Raw genomic sequence first — 21943 nt, 5'->3', positions numbered from 1 at the left:
TCTGGTTTAATGCTCATTCTGTGCATATGTTAATCTTTAAATATATATATATGCACATTTGCAACTGTTTGCACTGTGGTAAGATGCTAAACTGCAATTATGTTGTGCAATGGCAATAAATTTAATGTTAAAAATCAAAATGTGTTTTAAAAAACTGTAATAAATACTGTCCTAAATGGCTGTTTAAGGGTTTTTTCAAACAAGTCAGATCTAAAAATGATCATGAACCTGAACAGAAGCTTTGGAAATGTGATATTTAATAAAATATTATTAAGTGTTTTGCAAATTGATGCAAAGCCTGTAACAAATGTCACTATAACGTCAGTTGTAATCGCTTAAAAGACCTTTAAAAGGCCAATAATGATCATTAAATATAAACACAGCAAAGTCATGCATTTCCATAGAAATATGACTGTGACGAGTTCAAAGTAAAAATGTGATAAAGGTTGAATTCAGGTATGATGACACATATGTGGGGACATTATTGGAATATCATCCTATCTGTTTGTGGTTGTGTTGGTCATTATCAGCCTGCTGTGCTGTAATAATCCACTAATAGCTCCTGAGCTGTGATTCACATGAAAAAGCAGAGGTAGGAGGACACTCGTGCGAGGTGTCCGCCCCTCTCTGAGAAGTAAAGAGTTAACGGAGCGGTGGGTTTGCCCATTCTCCTGCTGTGAGTGACGCGATCATCTCTCTTATCCCTCAACTTTGCCTGTTGCCAGACCAGGCAGCCGAGGTGGACGCTGGCTATCACCGCTGACATTCTCAACGCGATCACACCACCCAAAAAAAACAAACAAACAAAAAAAAATCATCCACCCCCCTACCTCGTTTATTTATTTTTTCCGCTGACTTTTCCCGCAGGCTGCGATTCCGTCACGATGATTTTTAGTTTTTCTTCCCATCGGACTCCCCGATGTTGTGCAGTCTACTACACGAAGGCGTGAATCTTTTTTGAGTAGAGGTGGATCTTCCCGGATACGGCGAGGGGGTATATTAAATAAAAAAGAAGAGTTTGACGGAAATCCCCACAAATAAAAAATGCCGCGGAGGAAACAAGAAGCGCCCAAGCGCGCAGCAGGTACGTGTATCCATTTATATCGTGCGTAAAAAAATCAGCTTTACTGTCACAAAACTGCGGATGTTACCTTTGCTTTGTAGAGCTCACTTTACAGTCACTGCATTTCCGTTTCCACTTTGTGCTTTTTTCCTCTCTCTGTCTCTCACAAACGATCCGCTTTGTCACTCTTGGCTACTCTTGTGAGACCTCATAGAAACTGTTGGCTTCATTAAAGCGGATGTACAGTTTGTATACAACAATCTGTGCTTTTGCGTTTGGCTCTCCACGCTGTGCAGCTACTGTAGTCCCGTCGGATGAGTTGCCTGCTGTAAACTTTCGCTTCCTATTGTTCCCAACTTGAATCCCTGACAGTGTACCGATCCTACCCGCCATGTACCTTTGATCTGTAAGGGTGAATCCGGTGGAAATAAGCAGTGTTTTCTTGGTGGTGAGTGCCCGAGGCGTGCCATAAGGGGGACATAAGGGCTTTGTGCGCATTTGATCCGAGCGCATAACTTCTTTGCACAAGCTGTGGAGGAAAAAAAAGCCCTACCTCTGAGCTTTTTTTCCTTTCTTGGGATAAGATAAACAATTTGAGAGTAGACAATGGGGTTTCGTGGGCTGGAAGGAGCCATAATCGACAGTTGCCATGTCTGATTTGACGGTTGATTGATTGGCTGTCATGCGGCTTTGATCTGATCCTTCCCGATTTGCATCAGAAAATCACTTCCCACCATGTGCTGCAGGCCCCTGACGTCACGTTTAAACCACTTTGAAAGGCCCTGTGTACTTTTTACCCTCTCTCTCTCTCTCTCTCTCTCTCTCTCTCTCTCTCTCTCTCTCTCACTAACACACATGCACACTTTGGCTCTCTCTCACTGTGATGGTCAACTGACTCACGAAAAAGTGAAAGAAGGGGGGAGACAAAGTGGTTTCACAGTGAGACATCACACACACAGACAGACACACACACTTCCAGCAGAGAACATCGCACTCCCATGTGCACATGCTCACTTGTTCACTTTGAACACACACTCACACACACAGTGGGTAGAGGAGGCGGGAGGAGTGGGTTAGAGGTTGTAAAAGGAGCCGTGTGCTATGTAATGGAGGGGAGGAATGGGTTTGCTCTGTCAGACCGGGCCGTCACAACGGCTTTGTTTCATGTTTGATTTAATTGTCTCTCCCCTGACAGGCCCATTCATCAATGGCTTTAATGGTCAATCAGAGACAGGCTGAGTGAGTGCTCCCATTCTGTTTAGCCATAAGCTGGCCTGGGCTTTTATTTCATCAAAATGCCCCAGCCTAATGTACATGCTCACTGGCTCAGAGTGGCCGCGGGGAGCACATAAAGAATGACTGAAAGCTTTCTGATTTCAGATCAGTGAGAAGGATGTTTTTTTTTTCATCTCCTCCACTCCTCCTCGCCTCTCTCCTCCCTGCTACACTGCTGTTTCTCTGTTGACGAAAGGGAATAAAAGGCTGTAATATAGATCGTTTTGTGTTTTTAGAAAACAACTTTTTCTTCCTGAAACCACGCTTCTTTGTTCATTCATTCATCTATTCATTTCTTCATTTTTTCATGCTCCCCTTCCACCCCTGTCAGTCAGCCCGTGCAGCTGCAAGTTATAAAGTTGTCAACTGTTCAGTGGCACACAAAGGGTGATGATGAATTGATTGCAGCACAGAGCATGGTGATAGAGAGAGCAAAGAAAAGGATGACAGATGATGGGCCTTGATTAGGGACTTAGGGGGAGAGTCAGCCCACTGCAACCTTGAGACTTGCATGAAAAATCTACCCCCCTCCCCTCCACATACACACACACACACACACACACACACTGCTTTGCTCTCTCATTGTCTCTCCAACACACACTGTCAGCTTCTCCCTCTCTTTCTTTCCTTCCTCTGTCTGAGAGGGTTTCTCTCTCCACAGTACAAAACTTGTTTTGCCTGCTTCATTAGCGTTGGTCCAATTAGCCGTGAGGCTGATGGAGTCCTGACAGGCCCTGTGATTGGAGATGACAAGCTCGGGGTGCCCAGCCCAATGAGGTTTGCCACCACTTTGATGTAATCAACTTGATATTACACAGAGCCGTTCGCCTTTGGTTGTGCTGTAACTCAATTTTCCGCTGCAGGTGACAAATGGGCCTGCCTACCTGGGTCAGGTCTGAGTGCTCTTAACAACCGAGGGCAGCTGGCCACGTAAACAGCCGAGCAAACATGAGAAACAGACTCTCCCAGCTGTGGAAATACAGACCTACTTCCCTTCGTGGCTGGCGATTAGCTTCACCGCAAGCTTGAGGCCTGAAGCTATTGAAATGGCTGCAGAAAGTTGAAATACTCCGGCGACTTAACAGGAAGTCGACATCGGCTTTACAACGTGCGGGCAGAGATGCAGCTATTTCGCTGGAATGTATAACTTGTACAGTATGTTGTGCAGAATGGTGTGGGTGTTTTCAGTATCCAGAGTGTTGCATGTGTCAGCGCACTGTCAGGCCATGTCATAACCTGTGATCTGGTCATGTGTGTACAAGAGAGAGCTGCACACACAAGGAGAGGGGTTGGGGGCTTAGTCTGATTTGGACCTGGCTCCACAGCAGCAGTCTCTTCTTTCTGCAGGGTCAGGATTATAGCTGCCAGACTGTCAGCCATCACTCATGTCCATCTGCAAGTGTGTGTGCGCCCAAATCAGTGTGCGTGCACTTTCTGATTTGTTGAGTTTGAACGTGTGTGTATGCCATTTGGCATGCGATAGTGATGAAAGGAATTGTAACTGTAGACCACCTGCTGGGGTTAGGCCATAATTCTCTGAGCTCTTTAGGCCCGTCTACGTTGCTCAGTTTCTTCTTCTCTTCTCTTCCCTCTGTCTTTGCACACCACAGGACATAGCACACACACACATGCATGTGTTGACGCTAGTAAAGATACGAGCACACATTGCAGACACATGCGCACATGTTGCGACCGGGTTGTAAACGCAGCAAGTGAAATGAAGTAAGCTGTTTTTATATCTGTCTGCCTTCCTGTTGTTTATGTGTGAAAAGCATGCCCTTACGGAAGCAGCGGGGGAGCATGAGTTGGGACTTAATTGTTCAACCGACATACGGGCTGACAGTGTTAGCGTGCCTTAACAACAATACACCTCCGCTGGCGTTGTTTGCAGGTGTGAGCGCAGCAAATGTTTTGGCCTTGCAGGCCCCGTTGCTAATGAAAGTCCTGTGGCTGGATTCCGGTGAGGTTGAGTCACGTCTGTGATCTATGTGTCTGATAAGTGCATACCTAATGAGGCTGTGAGCACCAGTGGAGGGAGGAGGAGGAGGAGGAAGGCTGACAGAGTGTTTCCCACAGGTATTGACAGATGCCTTTTTGTTTTTGCCATAGGCCCTGACTCCATAAATCCTGCCTGTGTAATGATAACAGTGCCACCCTGCCAGCAAGTGAGTGAAAGAGACAGTGTAAGAGAAGAGAGAAAGAGGGCAGGGGGGGAAGAGGAGGAGGCACTGGTGGTGGTGGTGGTGGTGGGGACGATGAGGAGAAGAAGAGCGGGGGTGGTGAAGTGGGCCTTCTCTCCTTTTTAACACACACTTGGCAGATGTCAAGCCATAGGGTTGGGCTTCGGGAGAGAAAGAGGAGTATAAGTGCTGTAGTAGTGTCACAAATAGAAAACCGTTAGCCATCCACTCTTCCCTTTCAGCTTTCAGTGTGCTTTCAGCCGAGGTTTTCAGCCTGGGACTGCTGTCTGGGCACTGAGTCGGAGGCTTTGTAAAAATAGTCCCACCGCTGTTGTGATAGATGCAGCTGCACTGTAGCGACAATTGGGACAGGCTGGATCCCTCCAACCCCACCTCCCACCCACCAACACTCTCTCTCTCTTGTCTCCCACCCCTCCCAGAGGTAGCGAGCGTCAGAGCCTGGTGGGATGTGTGCTCTTTTCGGGGAAACTGAGCCGCTCCGGTCTTCAGGGGTCCTGAAACCCAATCCAGGAGGAGAATAGCCCGGCCATGCCAGAGAGCCGATTTCCTTTTCAACAGAGTCATTTATCACTGACCCACCCTTCGCTTCTGACACGGTGACGTGTGTCATTTATCAAACAGGCTTTACCAGACACACAGAGAAGGGAGGTGGATAGGGGGCAGAGAGGAAGAGAAAGAGAGAGTGAAAGAGGGGAAAACTAGACAGAGAGTGGACTGAGAGAAACAAAGAGAAGGAGAGGAATGGAGAATGAGGTGCAGAGTCAGTGGAGAGAGACAGAGGAATGGAGAGCTGGGAAAAGAGACTGTCGTGTGTGTGTGTGTGTGTGCGCGCGCGCGCTCGTGTGTGTCTGTGTGTGAGAGTTTTTCCAGGGAAGAGTGAGTTTTCCTGAAACCCTTGAGGAGAAGCGTTTGGGAGGGGAGATTTTTTCGAGATGACAGGGAGGATTGAGTTACACTGAGTTGTGTTTTGATGAGTGACAGAATGTTCTTCCATGACACGTCTCTAGATGTCTGAATGAAGGGGAGAAATATGCTTAGTGAGTACACAAAGTCCGACAAGTGTGTAGGTGTTGTTTACTCATAATATATGCGCGACAAATGCACGTAGGGGCGCTGTGGTGGTGTGTGTGCGCGCGCGTGCACGTGTGGCCATATGGCGTCAATGTTTAATGCCGTTCGGGTGTGTGTGTGTGTGTGTGTGTGTGTGTGTGTGTGTGTGTGCTGCTCCCTGATGAGCACGGCTGACAGGTATCACTCATGCAGCAGCCTGGCCTTTAAATGAACCCGAGCTGCTCTGCTCCCCCGTGGCCCTAACAGGCTCTCTCCAAGATGGATGCTTCTTTAAAAATCAGATTAATGATGGATACCAGGCTTATAGTGCCATTTATCATGAAGAATATTATTTAGGCCGGCCGTGTATGGCTGTAACTGGAGAGCCAGGACGAGAAGAAGCAGGGTGGAAAGCCTTAGACAGACACTCACTGTGTGATGGATGGCTGAGCGCTCTCTCTGAGTGTTACTAGACACCAGTGCCGCAGCAGTAGGCCATAATCAGATAGCCCAGGGATGTTTATCCCGCAACTACACTACCCAGATTGCCTTGCCTGGAGGGTTGCTTTATGAAAGGTATCGTCTATCATTATTATCATCTTTAAAAAGTTAGTGGAATCATGAAAAACTCTAGACACTGAAGGGCACGTAGACGCCTCAATGCAGTTTATTGCAGTTGTACATTATAAAATGATCCATTGGATCCAATCTAACTGACTGTAATGATTACCTAGAAGTTTCCATTAAGCTTTGCCCAGAAGAGTCCCCAGCCCCGCGTCATTCTCCGACAATCATGAATAAAAGAGTACAGTGAGAGGTCAAGGCAAGGCCAGCTCCGCTATGGAATAGGGGAAAAAACTGTTGTTTTGTTTTTCGTCCTCTTCTTGCTCCCTCTCGGTGTCTCCTACCTCCTCCTCCTCCTACTCACTACTGTGATTTATGGTGGCCATCCATCTTCAGGCTGCGTCCATCACCTCCTCGTTGCTAGGCGATCATGGCAGCAGCTGTGCGTTGTGAGAAGGGGTTTGCTCGTCCCACTCCCAAGCCCCAACTTTAGTCCCTTCACCCAGTGTTGTGCAAGTTCAGACTTCACAAGAGCTAGCTCACAGTTTAGTTCACACAGATTAAAATGAACTAGTTCACGTTCGTAATTCACAACTCAGTTCACAGGCCCAAAAAATAAAGTAGTTCATGTTCATTTCTTTTGTTTTGTGTTTGTTTTTTCAACTCAATGTGTCGTTTCAGATTTGTTGCCATTGTGGCTGACATTTTGGACATTTTTTTTCAGACTTAACGGGTACAATTTGCATTAAAATGTGAGATTATTTTCCATTGGAGTCTGTAGTGATCTGTTAATAAAGCTCCTTCAAATATTCACACAAACTGGCTTTAGCCGTACCGGTATCTGTGCTGTCTGAAGTGCCAGTTGCACTAACCATGCCGGTGTTTTGTAGAAGTCTGTTGCCACGTCAAAAAGTGTTTCCCTTCCATTGAAATGGGTAGCGCCCCCTCCCACGGTCATGTAAAGGAAGAGGTTTGGTTCAGATTTGGGTGAATACATATCGACGTAGAAACCATTTTTGACACAACACCAGCATGCTCTGTGCCGTAAATCCTTAAGTTCTATAAAACAGTCCATGAGCCTCATTAACTGTCACGTGATTTAACAACACTCATGTTCATGTTCATTAGTTGCAGATGGATATTTTACGTCTACTGAAGCTCAATGAACGCACTCTTTCACGCGCTCTCAAATTGCCTTTCCTCCCCGATTCAACTTTAAACAGCCCCAGTTTTAGTTCAAGCTACAAGCCACAACTTAAAGGGGAACTACAACCATTTTCAAAATTCATACATGTTAATACTATGGTCTAAGACAGTCCAAATATGTTAGTAAAAATGAAACACTCTCCCAATTCCAAAACCCAGAGTGCTGAAACTCAAATATATGATGTCATAGGGTATAAAGTCTGACCTGCTCCACAGACAGTTGACTGGGAAAGATGTTATAGATGACACTGAGATAACCCAGAAGATTGTTCTGAGTATATGGGGACATTTTCTTTTTCAGAACTGAGAATACTACAATAGAAGAAAGCTCATTTGGTTATAAAAAAAAAGAAAAGAAACATTTTGTGGGTCCACATTGTCTATAGCGCAGCGCCAGACTTTATACCCTATGACATCACAAATTTGAGTCTTACTTTTCTGGTTTCTAACTTTTAGAGGGAGTAGCTCGTGTTCAGAAATATTGACACTTAATTAATAACACATTGGAGTCCTTTATTAACGTGGCGTTCCCTTTTAATTACAGTTTGACCTGATCTCTCTATTCTCCACTGTGGCCCCAGTTTGAGCTCCTGACACACTATCAGCTCTTTACTCTGGACTTACAGTAGGCCTGACTTTAGACCTGACCTGAATGGCAGAACTACGGTAACCCTCGTTTAGGCACCAACCTTAATTTCAGACCTACAGTAATGCAGGTATTAGCACAAACTTTAAAGGAATGTTGTTTAGCTTCTATCGTCATAGTTTTAGCTACCATTCCCATCTGTCATGACACATCAAAACATCATATGCCTATACATAGTACTTTGACACGTCCATGATTAACTATGACAGATTTATGAGTGAGGTCATGGAAAGGTCAGAAAACTTGAGCAGATTGGACATGTTTTACATAGATTAAGTTTAACACACTTAACAAGAACACTCAGTTGTAGGTGACAAGAAATAGGAACCTTCCATCAACTAAACTTGTCTTGTAAACTGTTGTGTGACTCTGACTCACTGTACTTAACATAGTTTGAGCACATGTAGTTCTGCAATGCAGCAGATAACTGAAACTGACACAAAACTAGTGCTGTAAAAATATTGGTTTATAGATTTTGAATATTTCAAATAGTTTCAATACTCATTTTCCATAGTATTGTTACACTGGTAACGGCTGCACTTTCCTACTCTCTTATTGTTAATGTTTACCACATGGATAAAGAAAATAATCCATTCAGGATTCAGCACCGAGCGTTAAAGGTTTAATCATGAGTGAGCATCTTATTTTTACATAATGTTCACTACATTCAGTCTCTGTTCTACCAAACATGAAAAGAAAGTCATTGTCAAGCCTTGTTATATTTATCTTTTAATAAAAATTTCAAACTGTATGCTTCTGAATGTCAGTTTTTCCCCGTGGTATTGAAAATGAAATTGATATTTTTCAAGGTATTGAGTCAAGGTTAGAAACACTGAGTACATTAGGTTACACTTTCAAATACTTTACTTTAGATTACTGGGTTAAAATGACATGTTTAATCATATCTGCTCCAGTGAAACTAGTGTTTGTGAGGACCTGTGTAATGTGGAGTAAAACTTTTAACAACATTTTACATGAGGCCTAAACAGTTCAAGGAACGAGCAAATAAACAGCAGCTCTGCTTCACGGAGCTTTGCTTGGAGAAAGAGTGATGGAAAGCAGGAGGCAGAGATGTGGGATAGTTTAAGGAAGTCAGCCTGACTACATATCATCAGACGAGACGGGCTGTGTGTGCACGTCGGACTGGAACGCCACCTTCCCGTGGCATTGCGATCCTTATTACTGCCCTTGGTTCTGCACCTGGGGAAGCTGTTTGTGTTGCTTTTTTGTTTGTTTCCTTTTTTTATCGCTTATTATGGCTGCGTCAAGCTTAAAATTGGGACTGGAGCTGTGAGTCACCTCGTTCCCTTCCACGTTGGAGTTCGTAACGGGAGGCCTTTATGTGTTTGAGGCTCGTCTCGTGTCAGATAAACGAGATGAATTTTCAGGTCTTGAAGGTCTGTATGTGCAGCTGGCAGCTTTGAGGTCCACTCATAACACAACAATCAGCCGAGGGTTGAATCTATTCACTCTCGCAGCCTTATTTTCTCTTTGTCTCTCCCTCTCTCTCCTCTTACTATGTGCATTGACAAGGTTCAGCCCTAAGCTTCGCCTGAGGCCAGAATGATCTCTCTGTTTTTCCCATCTCCCATATCACACATCCTGCACTACAATCGGCGGACACAATGTATTCACAATGCCATCAGGGGGTAGAGAACACACACAAATAAAAAAACTGACAGAGACATCCACGATCGCTTGTAACATGATAGCCTGTAGAAGCATAATGTACTGTAGCAGGCAGCGGAGTTATGTAGTAACAACCTACAAAAAACCGAATAGCATTAAAGACAGCCGTCTGCAGTCACATCCGAAAAAAGCGAATTATGTCAGGACTTGTTAATTTTTCAAATGGCCGCAGATCACCTGTTACATATTTTCTCGTGGGACTTTGAGGCAGCCTGTAAGGATCAAAGGGAAAAGGAGGGAGAGAACTAAGTTTGATTGAGTGTGTTGCTTTGACAAATGTGTGCAACAGAGAGGCATTTTAGGTATGTTACTGATCTGCTGCTATTTTGACAGAATGGGGCTGTTTTGGACTAAATTATTCTAATCTATTTAAAGAGTTTTAGGCTGCTGGGAAACTTGAGAGAGTGAGTGGAAGTCGGTGGTTTGTGGGTTGCTTTTTTTTTTTTTTTTTTTGATTTGAGACTGAGGTGACTTCCTGTCCTGTAGCATTCTGGAGCTGTTTCCTGTCAGCGAAAGCCCCCCGCTGAGGTGCTGTGTTGGTTTAAGGGCGTCAAGGTCCGGTTAAAATACTGTACACATGTCAAGAAACACTTGTCGTTGTGACACAGTTTAACTCTCTCCTCTCTCTCGAATCTGATCACAGGCTGACTTAAAATATCTCAACTAACATGTGATCGTCTAACCTTGTTTCTTCTGTTTTTTCACCTGGATAATAATTATTTATAAACTTTATTTATTTGTAATCATTTGCACAAGAAACGCAGCTCAATGTATATAGGGCAAAATCCAATTATAGGTCATTGTTGTATAATGTAATTAACCATAAACAATAGACTGTAAAATCTGATTGATTTTTTTTGTCTTTGAACAATGCCATAAAGCTTTTTTAGTAATCTAAACAGTAAGCTATAAGGGACCACCCATGTAGACAATTTCCTGTATCCCAGTTGTGTCATTGTGCACTGAACAGTTGTCTATGCTTGCAGTGATTAAATCGTAAATAAAGAGGTGATCAAGTTATGAAACCTATATAAACACTGCTTTTGCAGTAGAGGTAGTTTCTGTTTTATTGTCTTAAAAAATCCCCAAGGACGATAATCAAGCGCTCTTTTTCCTCTCCTCTATTCGTGTAATGCACAAAAATGTACACGTTGAATTAACATTATAGGTTAAATTGGTTCATGAAGTACGTAGCACATTATTTTACATAGTAGTTTTAGTCACGTGGACTTAAACAGATCCTCTTTTCACCGTATCTTTGCACAATTTCAGAAAAAGAAACAGACAGAATGTACTTTTAACCACAATACACAGACATCTGCCGTCTATGCTATTTTTTGCATTAAAAAAGAAGCACAGATGAAATATTGTACTCATGATGACCGCTCAAAGGACTCACCTTTTTTATATCACGACGCCTGTGGCAAGGTTGTCCGTCTTTTTCTTTTTTTTTTTTTTCCAGAGACCAAGCAGTCATTTGAGAGGGTCAGACTCAGGTAGAGTTTTTAATGACACATCCTGTTTACCCCGCTGCTGTTGGGTGTGATCTGACTCCCAGACTGTTTTCCCAGCTGTGGAGGCCAGACCAGGAATATGCACTGTGGTCATCAAGGGGACAGTTTTAAGAAAAGGGACGGGAATCAGCAGTAGCTCGATGTAAAAAAGGTACAGGACGAGATATTCAAATGTTTTTGCTGATTTGACGCTGTGATAATCTTGCGAAGACAGGAGGACATAGATTTCTACTTGAGAAACATGTGATTGATTTTTTTTTTTTTTAAGGTCCTCATCACTCTTGCGTATGAGGCCTATTTAAAATGCAGCATCAAAAACAGACAGTGCTTTCAGCAGCACTTGAGGAGAAATAGCCCATGGGACAGAGGGAAGGAGACAGAGCGAGAGAGAGACACTGAGAGGCTCTGCTTTAGAGGCAGCCACAGCACCTTCCTGCTTAATCACCCCCTGTCCCTGCCCTGTCTGTTGTTCCTGATCGTCAGAGCAGCACTGCAGTATTTCTATCAGATGATCTCTCCCTCCTCGTCTGCGGCCCTTATGTTTATGAAAATGATACTCCACAGGAATGCCTCCTGCATGCCAAGATGTCACTGTCTTTCCTCATCGCTTGCATCTACGTGCGTGTACAAGTGTGTTAGTGTGTTTGGGAAGGGAGGGGGGGTCTGGTGTCATAACTGACTGACTAGCTTTATTTATAATTACGTGGGGGTGTATTAGAGGTTGTGTATCTCAAGGTGAGGTGTGCGTTTCTGCACGTGAGACTTCTTTTCTGCAGCTTTAGTGTTTGTGTGAACGCGTTATTGCTATTTCTGTGTGAGCCGTGACTGAGATGTCGATTGTGCGAAAGTGCACCTCCTACCCTTCTCACCCCCCCACCCCCACCCCCCACCCTAAGGAATCAATCATGGAACCTAATGATTCTTGTCTTTCCCCCACATGGCATCAGCTCACTTCATCATAACATGAACACACACACACACTCTCTTTCTCTCACACACACTAGGAAAACTCATACATTGGCCCTACACCATATGCTCAGATATTAGTTAAGACTGCAATCCAAGAGTATTGTTGTATTCATAATCCTCTGCTTTTTTATTCTAAGGGAGCCTCTATACTCCCATCACCTTTTATTAGCTTGATAAATCACCTCTGTTGTCAGTCAAGCCAGGGAGAATAATTGGATGTGGTTGTCGCCCTGTGTGATGGATTATCAGTCATTGGGGATTAAATTAACAGATAGTGCTCAGACATAATGGTTTTTGTTTTGCATTTTAAATTGCCTGGGAGCATGGCTAGACTCTGTAGGTTTTATAGCTGGTCCTCTTGGACTTCTCTCCCCCTCTCTATGCCGTCTAATGACAAACGAACAATAACCTATAGGGCCACAGCTCTATTAGCGTGAAATGTAAAACATTTACTACCAAGTTAAGGCACAGAGAGAGCACTGGGAAGGTTTACGAATGTGACAATGTGACGTGAAATTGGATATGGCAATAGTTTGATGAAATAGCGAGACAATGTGAAGAAATATGCGGAATAAGAGAAAGGTGACCTGACAACTTGGTCAAGCGGTGTGCCAGGCTCGCCTGATGCGAGCTGACATCCGTGACCAGCTAGTGAGGATACAAACACATTAACTACCTCATCCTGGCTGGATTTCCTCTCTCAAATGAGAGTCTGACACGAATACCTTCCAGAAGAGAAGCGGAAGAGAAAGTAACGGAAAGAGGGTGTGGGCAGTCGTTTGAGCGCTGGTCGCAGTGAGATATCTGCCTTGCGTGTTTGCCCGAGCATGAGCGATTTACCTCCTCGCCCCCTTCTCCATCCTCCCAGACCCCTCCCTCCCCTCCACATCCACATTATCATAATTGTGTCCAGAACATGAGGGGCCGGGGAAGTGATCATGTCATTTTATTTACACCCTGCTTGGCCTTTTTTACAAACGACATGCCACTGACTGCCAAGCGGACTGGGGCCCGACGACATCTTTTGATCAGGGCTGTCGGGGCCTATCAGCGGAGAATGGCAGGTAATGGATACCCAGTGACAAACCAAATCTCCGGGAGGACGGAGAGTGGGCTGCACCTGCCAGGTCTCCATTAGGCTGGCCTCTCAGTGGGGCTGCCTGCTGACTGTGCCCCCAGGGCCCAAATCAGACCAGCGCCAGCCGCATGGCTGCCTAGAGATTGGCTGTTAGCACTGGAAATGAGAGTTATTTCAGCTATGACATTTTTGTTTAGACTGGACGTGAGTACGTGGGGCGGTGGGGGGAATGAAGGATTTAGTCACAGTGTGTGTGTATGCGTGTGTGTGCCTGTTTGTGTCCACACACCCGAGCTCAACTGTACGAGTGCCCAAACCATTAAAGCTTATACCTACAGCTTCTTTCTGTGGCATTTGTCTTAGTTTACAATATTGTCCAAATGGCCGCAGACCTGTCCACAGGCCATCAGCTATTTTCAGAGATTATTTGTTTTTCCTTAAGTTGAGCGGTTTCGTGAGTGAGGTGGACAGGAAATGAGGGAGGGGGCATGGTGACACTGCGGAAGAAGGGGGTGAGTGGTGGGTGAGTCGGTGTTTGGTGGGTGGACACAGGAGTTTGTGTGCAGAGCCCAGCAGCACACATAGACACAAACACATGCACGCACACACTCATCATCCCTCTCCATGTTAAACAGCGGGCACCAACATGCAAAGTGACAGATCGCTTATGCGTTGCCATCATGTTGATGCTCCTCATTCTCACCTCGTCCTCTTTATCCTGCTCTTTCCCTCTGTCTCATTTTCTTCCCCCCGTTCGTTTCTGTTTTTATGATCGGGAAATGTATTTGTATTACGTTTGCACGACATTCAACACCTGTTTAGACTAGCTGAGATTTGCTTTTAAGACTGCAGCTTGAACCCAGAGTATTGACTATCTTTCACATATTAAGAATCTAATGAACTCACTTTAGTCCAGATGACGGCGTAGGATGTCTGTTCAACATGTCAAAATTTCATCAACAAAATCCTGACATCCCTTTCTTGAAATTCTCCAAGATATGCTCTTTGTCTCTGTGCGCATGTGTGCGAGTGTGTGTCTGTATGTATGTGTGTGTAATCAGAGAAGAGGCAGATGAAGAGGCGTCAGACATATTAACTGACAGATGGAGGTTGATCCAACTCATTTATTACCCCAGAGGAGAATGCCACAGTGAGATTGGGCTTCATTAATTTCAGATTTAGTTTTCATTTCAAGCTGTTGCGCCCTGAGATAAATAAAATGGCGCATTATGTTTTTGCCAAGATATTTCTTTTTTGTTTTCCTCCAATAGAAGGAGTGAAAAGAGGGGAGGCATAAGTTCCGTGTGGCTGGGGTAGTATATAAATACAGGCTCGCCTAGAGGAAAATAACACCTCAACGGTTGATGAGGTGAAATGGGATGACTGTAATTTCTCAGCTCAGCTTTAAAGGCTCCCACACAGATGGCTCATTTATCCCTGGGAGTCCTCGGGCACACATAGCAGGGAAACTTTTTCTCCAGTTATTCTAACATAGCGTGTTCACTCCCTGCAATTTAACTCATCTCTTTCTTTCTCTCTTTGTCTCCATTCTCCTCGCAGCCTATTCTCCTGAGGAGCTGACAGAGCACACTGTGGAGGATGAGGAGGCGGAAGCAGACGACCTGCCCTCGGCCCCTCAGGATGACCTTCCCATGAAAGATGATTTTGTGGAGCAAAGCGTAGGGCCTGCCAAGGAGCAGGCATGTGACCAGGAATCAGCTGGGGCCGCAGAGCTCTCAGGACAAGAGATGGACAGTGAGTCACATGTGAGTGAGACCAGTGACCGTCTGTCAGACTTTGAGAGCCCCTCCAGAAAAGCCGAGGGCAACTTGGTCACAGCACCTCTGAATGGTGGCACTAAAACACCTCCCATAGGCATGGACACCTTAGAACAAATGAAGGTTATCTACTCCAGCTTTCTAACCAGCCCCTTGTGGTCACCGCTGAACTTTAATTCCACAGCGCCACAGGCACAGACGTCGGTTTCCACAGAGAAGCCAGCTCGCAGCAACAGCACTAGTAGCAGTAGCAGCTGCAGCAGTGGTAGCTATGACTGGCACCAGTCTGCAGTGGCAAAGACACTACAACAGCATCCTCCCCAGAGCCGTCACCCTGCTCAGTCTGAGCCCAGCCTCTTTAGTACAGTCCAGCTCCACAGGCAAAACCCAAAGCTGTTTGGCTCAATCTTCACTGGGGCCAGTAAATTCCGCTGTAAGGGCTGTAGTGCTGCTTATGACACCCTGGTGGAGCTGACAGTTCACATGAATGATACAGGCCACTACCGTGATGACAACCAGGACAGGGCAGGCAGTGGTGCAAAGCGCTGGTCTAAACCACGTAAGCGGTCCCTGATGGAGATGGAGGGCAAGGAGGATGCCCAGAAAGTTTTGAAGTGCATGTATTGTGGTCACTCCTTTGAGTCGCTCCAGGACCTCAGCGTCCACATGATTAAGACCAAACACTACCAGAAAGTGCCTCTGAAGGAGCCCATGGCCCCTGTGGCAGCCAAAATCATGTCCTCAAAGAAAAGGGGACACGTGGGATTGGACCTCACCGCCTCGCCACGGTCTAGAGAAGGAACCCCCAAAGCTAAGCACCTGCAGGCAGACCTGAGTGAGCCCTCACAGAAATCCTCCTCCAGCCCTTACACCACCCCTAATAACCGCTACGGCCACCAGAACGGCGCCAGCTATACCTGGCAGTTTGAATCCAACAAATTTCAGATCCTGAAGTGCATGGAGTGTGGGAGTTCCCATAATACACTGCAAGAGCTGAGAGCCCACATGATGGTGACAGGACACTTCCTGAGGGTGACCAGCTCTGTGGGAAAGAGAATCAAAACACTCCCCGAGGCCACTTCCCCCAACCCTGGAACGGTTACCACACCCACTGAACACAGGGTCCAGTCTGTCCCACTCGCACCCTCCACCTTCTCTCCTCCACCTCTTCAAACTACGACGACTTCCCCCGCTACCTCCCCTCCTCTAAAAGAGATCAAAAAGGAGGAGGTAGAGGAGGAGTGCACTAAGCAGGAGACTGTTGGAAATGAGAAGCAAGTTTCAGTTGGGAAGGAGGAGGATGCTGAGAAGGAGGAGAAATATGACATCTCAAAGTATAGCTATCTAACTGAAGAGGACCTGAAGGAGAGCCCTAAGGGGGGTTTTGATATTCTGAAATCACTGGAAAACACTGTGACATCAGCAATCAACAAGGCACAGAGTGGGAATCCAAGTTGGGGGGGCTATCCTAGTATCCATGCAGCCTACCAGTTCCCCAGTGCCCTCAAACTCCAGCAAGGCAGCATGGACAAGAATTCCCCGATGAAGTTCTTGTTCAACGGAGGGGACGGGGCATTGTCCTCCCTTGCCAAGAACCAGCCCCTTGTCTCTCCACCGCTTAGCCAGTCCTCCCCCTTCCCCAGCAACAACTTCCAGGCGATGGAGGATTTAGTGAAAAAAGTGACTGAGAAAGTAGCAAAAGTAGAGCAAAGGGTGAAGCAGTTATCTCCAAAGATGGAGAACCACCTCTCTCCCTGTAGCAGCGAGGCTGGAGAGTCACACAAGGGAGGAGAGGTAGACTCGCCTAGGGAATGGAGGGCAGTCACCCCGGCCAATAGCGACAGGGGAAGCCATAGCGACAGAGCATCCCCGGCAACAGAGCCCAAGAGAGAGACAGCAGTCAAATCCCCGCTCGCCTCTATGCTGAGATGCAGTACCGCCATTATCACTGGCCATACTCCTCCAGAGCAGCCCTTTGTCAACCCTCTAAGTGCTCTTCAGTCAGTAATGAACATTCATTTGGGGAAAGCAGCCAAGCCCTCCTTGCCAAACCAAGATCCCCTGAGCCTGCTCTCCAGGCTCAGCCAGAGCATGGCTGAGAGGGCTGCTGTGGCCGCTCCTCCCTCACAGACCAAAAAGCCGGAAAGTGTAGTTGATAATAGCTTTTGCCAGCCCAGTGACGACCAGCCTATGGACCTCACAAAAGGGAAAAGTGATAGAGGGGGCTCTGTAGGCTCAGCCCCCCTAACCCCTTCATCCACAGCCTCCTCCATCTCCCCCTCCTCTCTTGTTACCCCTGCAAAGCTAACAGTTGTCTCTCCCTACACATCCAGCAGCCCCCTGCATGAAAACGCTTTGTCGGATATCTCAGACATGCTGAGGAACCTGACACAGTCCCACCATGTCCCAAAGCCTCCCTCTCGGTCCCGAGTCACAGACAAAACCGAGATTGTGGGCTCTACTCACGATGACGACGACGCCTCCCTGCACGGCCACAAACGCAAAGGCCGTCACTCCAACTGGAACCCCCAGCACCTCCTCCTTCTGCAGGCCCACTTTGCCTCGAGCCTGAGGCAGACATCAGAGGGGAAGTACATCATCAACGACCTCAGCCCACAAGAAAGAATGCACGTGTCTCGTTTCACAGGCCTCTCCATGACCACCATCAGCCACTGGCTGGCTAACGTCAAGTACCAGCTAAGGAGAACTGGCAGAACCAAGTTCCTCAAGAACCTGGACTCCGGTCAACCTATATTCTTCTGTAGTGACTGTGCTTCGCAGATCCGCACCCCAGCAGCGTATGTATGCCACCTGGAAGCCCACCTAGGGTTCAGAATCAGGGACCTGGCCAAGCTGTCCCCAAAACAGACTGTCAGGGACTCCCACAGTCTCACTGAGAAACTAGTGCCCCTGGAGTCCTTCCTTTCTCCACAATCACAAGAAGACTGCAGTAGTAATGGGTCAGTGTACCGCTGCCAGCTCTGCATCCGTAAATTTGCCACTAAGCATGCCATCAAGCTTCACCTCAGCAAGAGCCATGGGAAGTCTCCAGAGGACCATCTGCTGTATGTGAGCGAAGTAGAGAAACACTAAAGTACTCTCAGCAGTACACATACTGGAAACGTATTTAGAATGGCTGGTAAAAACAAAAAAAATATCCGAAAGTGTGGTAATGCACAAAGATGGCATGAACTACTGTTAAGAAAATGTCAGCACAAGGTGTTTACATCTATTCGGCCTATAAACATTTCTGATTTCTCTGTATTTCAAAAGACATTTATTTCACATCAGACTATACTGTAGGTCAGCAGATATTCAGCCTGATTTGTTGTCAGCTCCGTCGTCTCCCTCACTCTGTGTACACCTTCGCTAATGTGAGACGACAGAGGACAGATTCTGTCACGATCACGGTGAATCTCTTGACGAGAAGGTCAGCTAATAACTTGAAATGTATTAACTTTATTGTATTTATTTTGTATTTTTGTGACTTTTGGTTTTGATTTGCTGGTAGACTGCATGTTCAACAAGTTTTACTGTTACATTTTGTACAGTCCTGTCCTGTCCTGTCCAGATTTTAAAAACGCCCTTTCAAACTGGTCATTTTTTAACACCTTAAAACAGCCAAATGCCTGGGAAACGCTCCTTAAAAAGAATCTGCCAAACAGCAAAAGTTCACTGCTTGTTTTTTATAGTTTTCTCTGTACAGCCTATTGATTTTCTTGCTGATTGTAAAAGCCGCCTTGTTCTTTATCATTGAGTAAGGGGTGCTTAAAATCCAGGTCTGTGTAAAAATGTATATAAAGTGTATAAGCTTACAATTTGCTGTTTAAATTATGCATACTTGTTATATTTCCTAATTTAAGAGGATTATGACTATCCACTGGTGCAGAGCCTTTGAAGAAGATTAAAAGGACATTGTTTTGCACAATAGTTTTATAAATGTTATTTGATAAGAAAAAAAACCAATACAAATATGTTAATGCCTTGTGCTTCTATGATTAAATTGAATTAACTGCTGCATAAAACATTTGTTTTCTTTCACATTTAGCAATCAGAGAGTTGTGTAGATCAAGGTGCATGAATGAATTTTAAAAAACATATTTCGAGAAACGATGTTTTAAAGCTAATGAGGCGAGTTAACTGACACATCACAGCATTGTCCTAAATGTAATTTGTAAGCTACATTTTCACCTGGTTTGCAGGACGACCATACATCTTAGTGGAAAAACTCACCCCTCCCAATTGCTGTCCCACAGTGTAATGACTAAGCACTTACAAATCAGCTGACAGATTGCTCACAAGGGCTACATCTGCAGAAACACCGAGCAGAAGTTAAAAACCCTCAGCATTTTCATCTGCCGTTGTCTTCCACCGCCACAGTTTGTCTAGATATTCCTGGTGATTTCTGTGTCGTCGCGTTGTTGTTGGGGCGGACTCAAGAGGTGCGAGCGGTGCCACTGCCTGCGAGGCGTCTGGCAGGTGGTGTGTGCTGCATGTAAACCACCAGATGTTTCTGAAACGAGCCACTGGAGGAGGAGGAGGCAGGCGGGCTGCAACAGCAGGCAGAGTGGGCTGATTACCACGGGGGCTTGGATGCCATCAGGAGCCCTGGGCACAGACAGCAGATCTGGCACACACCTGGACTCTGAGACTGTCCCTTGGAAAAAATAAAGCGGATCCTATATACGCGCGCTGAGACAAGCTGACAGTGGTGCAGAATGCACAGACAGGTGCTATTCCCTCAAAGCAGGCTTTTGGATCTAACAATATTACTGGCAGGTGTTGATGCTATCAGAGTAGTCACAATTCAGGCTCAGTGCCATGTAATGAGAAAGGGTTTTTTTTTTTATTTTAATGTTTTTCAGTATGCATGATAAAGCCTCACACACACATACACACACATTTACTTCTCCGATTTTCTACCATCTACCTTTGTCTTATTTGAAGATGCCTAGGGACACCATGTTCTTTCTGTTTGATGTTCCCAGGCTTCGCTTGTCATGACTGACTGACTGAGTGACTTGGGGCCGGGGAAGTTATCTGGTTACTATGGTGACGGCCATTTGCCCAGCCTCTAACCCTGCTCGCTCACTCAACAGAGGACAGCTCGAGTGCAGCACACCCATTTACTCTCTTAAATCTCATCATCTCGCTTCAGTTCCTCCCACCCGGGAACAGATTAATTAACACACACACACTGTGTCCTGACCCCGTCTTCTCACACAAACTCATTACCGCCTCAGACTTGCTCCCGGCCCTCCGACGTTTAGGATACATTGGTCTAACGTTGTGGGAGAACCCAGTGATGACTCACATCTGACAAGCAGAATAAAGCCCTTAACAAAGGATGATAATTGAAAGATGGGATTCAGACCGGTAGCCATTGATAATGCAAATGAAAAAGGCTGAGCTGCCTTATTGAATATCTTGTGCGTTTTTAAAGCTTACTGAGTCCATGCTGATATAAAATTATCTCTCAGACATGATCAATTTTTTCCCCCCAACACTGTATGTGTTGATGAATGCTTTGGGCTCAGTGATGGACTCGGGGTGAGGATGGTTGAGGGAGTTAATGAGATAGTTGACACTTTGGGGGTTAATGAGGGGCTGGAGGGAGAGGGCTAAATGATTGGACTTCTGCTTGGATGAGCATTATAGTGGCTGCTAGAGGAGAGCAGTGTAGAAGCTGTGGATCTGCTGTAGCCAATTATCTAACACGAAAGACACAAAACTCCTCTCAATTGTATTTTTCTGCGATAATAAAGAGGAGATTAGATGTGTTATCCATTGTTCTTTTGTCTTGACTATCCTTGAGGGCTGGGTAGTTATAGACGCCGATGCGCCTCAATGCTCCTAAAACAAAGTCAGCAGTGAAGGGGGAAGAAAGGAGGCGGACAGGACAGGGATAGGATAGGAGGAGAATGAGTCCCCCCACTCCTCCACTCCACAGATCTCCCATCAGCTCTTGTCATCCCTCTAATGAATATCAGTTAAATTGCTCTGTGGATCTGAGGAGTTTGGATGTCAATGTGATTTGTGTGAGTGTGGCGGATGGAGGGGCCCAGACTAATGAAAGGCGAGCCTAGCCTGACAGAGTGATGAGCATCAAGCCCATCAGACCAATCACACAAGAGTGGCTGACAGCACCGACAGACAGACAGCTGAGGAGGAGAGGCTATGTATTTAGGAAAACAAAATGGCTGCCAAAATAGTGGCGGATGTCTTTAGAGCACGTTGATATATGTCGCCCCTGTCTCAGTGTGCTTGCGCAGTTGTGTAAACCGATACAGGCAGCTGTGTCACACACACAGATATGTGGTTCTGAAAATACATAAATTGTGATTTCAGTGAGATTTATAGAAGGCGGCTCTCTCATGTGTTTTAATGCTTCACGTTAATCAGAGAAAGTCTTAAAAATATCAACAGGTTAAGAGGATAAAATGGGTAAACTGCTATTAAAAAGGAACGACAAATCAAATGTTCCTCTAAGTGTCTCCGGCTTGACATCGTAATTTGATAAACAACTGTGTTGTTGGCTGCAAATAAGCTTCAAGCCTCCCTAAACCCTTGCATGCTAAGATGGAAGACAATGTAAGGAGTGTTGTCCATTCACGCAGCCTCCGAAGGTGACGTGATGTCTTCTGACGGCAGCCAAGGAGTCATGGGTAGAGCCAAGTGAGCTTCACCTTGGACCTCTGACCCCTGCCTCTAATGTATAGGAGCAGTCACACGCATCCATGACAGCCATTATAAAGGTCATCGGCCTGTTTCTATTTGCGCCAGAAAGAAAATATTGCCTTTAATATCATTTATGAAACTGGCACCAAAGATTTAAGCCAACAATAACACGCAGAGATTTGTGAGGAGAGCAAGTGGAAAGGAGATGCAGACAGAGACGCAGAGAGAAAGA

General features: G+C 45.7%; 1 protein-coding gene across 1 annotated transcript; it reads left to right on the top strand.

Annotated features, from left to right (window-relative positions):
* Positions 1-690: 690 nt before the first annotated feature.
* On the top strand, positions 691-19046 carry tshz3a (teashirt zinc finger homeobox 3a). The gene is made up of 2 exons (XM_049573399.1): positions 691-1084; positions 14816-19046. Exons 1-2 carry the CDS (start codon positions 1045-1047, stop codon positions 18124-18126), a joined length of 3351 nt encoding a protein of 1116 aa, XP_049429356.1. The 5' UTR covers positions 691-1044; the 3' UTR covers positions 18127-19046.
* The last annotated feature ends 2897 nt before the right edge of the window (positions 19047-21943 follow it).

Source organism: Epinephelus fuscoguttatus, linkage group LG4, assembly GCF_011397635.1.
Source record: "Epinephelus fuscoguttatus linkage group LG4, E.fuscoguttatus.final_Chr_v1".
NCBI lineage: Eukaryota > Metazoa > Chordata > Actinopteri > Perciformes > Serranidae > Epinephelus > Epinephelus fuscoguttatus.
Note: the sequence above shows the minus strand (reverse complement) of the source record. Positions and strands in the feature narration are given on the sequence as shown.

Bases quoted from the DNA above. Each gene is read 5' to 3' on its own strand.
- tshz3a (XM_049573399.1), top strand. From the start codon at position 1,045: ATGCCGCGGAGGAAACAAGAAGCGCCCAAGCGCGCAGCAG. The intron at 1,085-14,815 runs GTACGTGTATCC...TTCTCCTCGCAG, and splicing joins AGCGCCCAAGCGCGCAGCAG to CCTATTCTCCTGAGGAGCTG.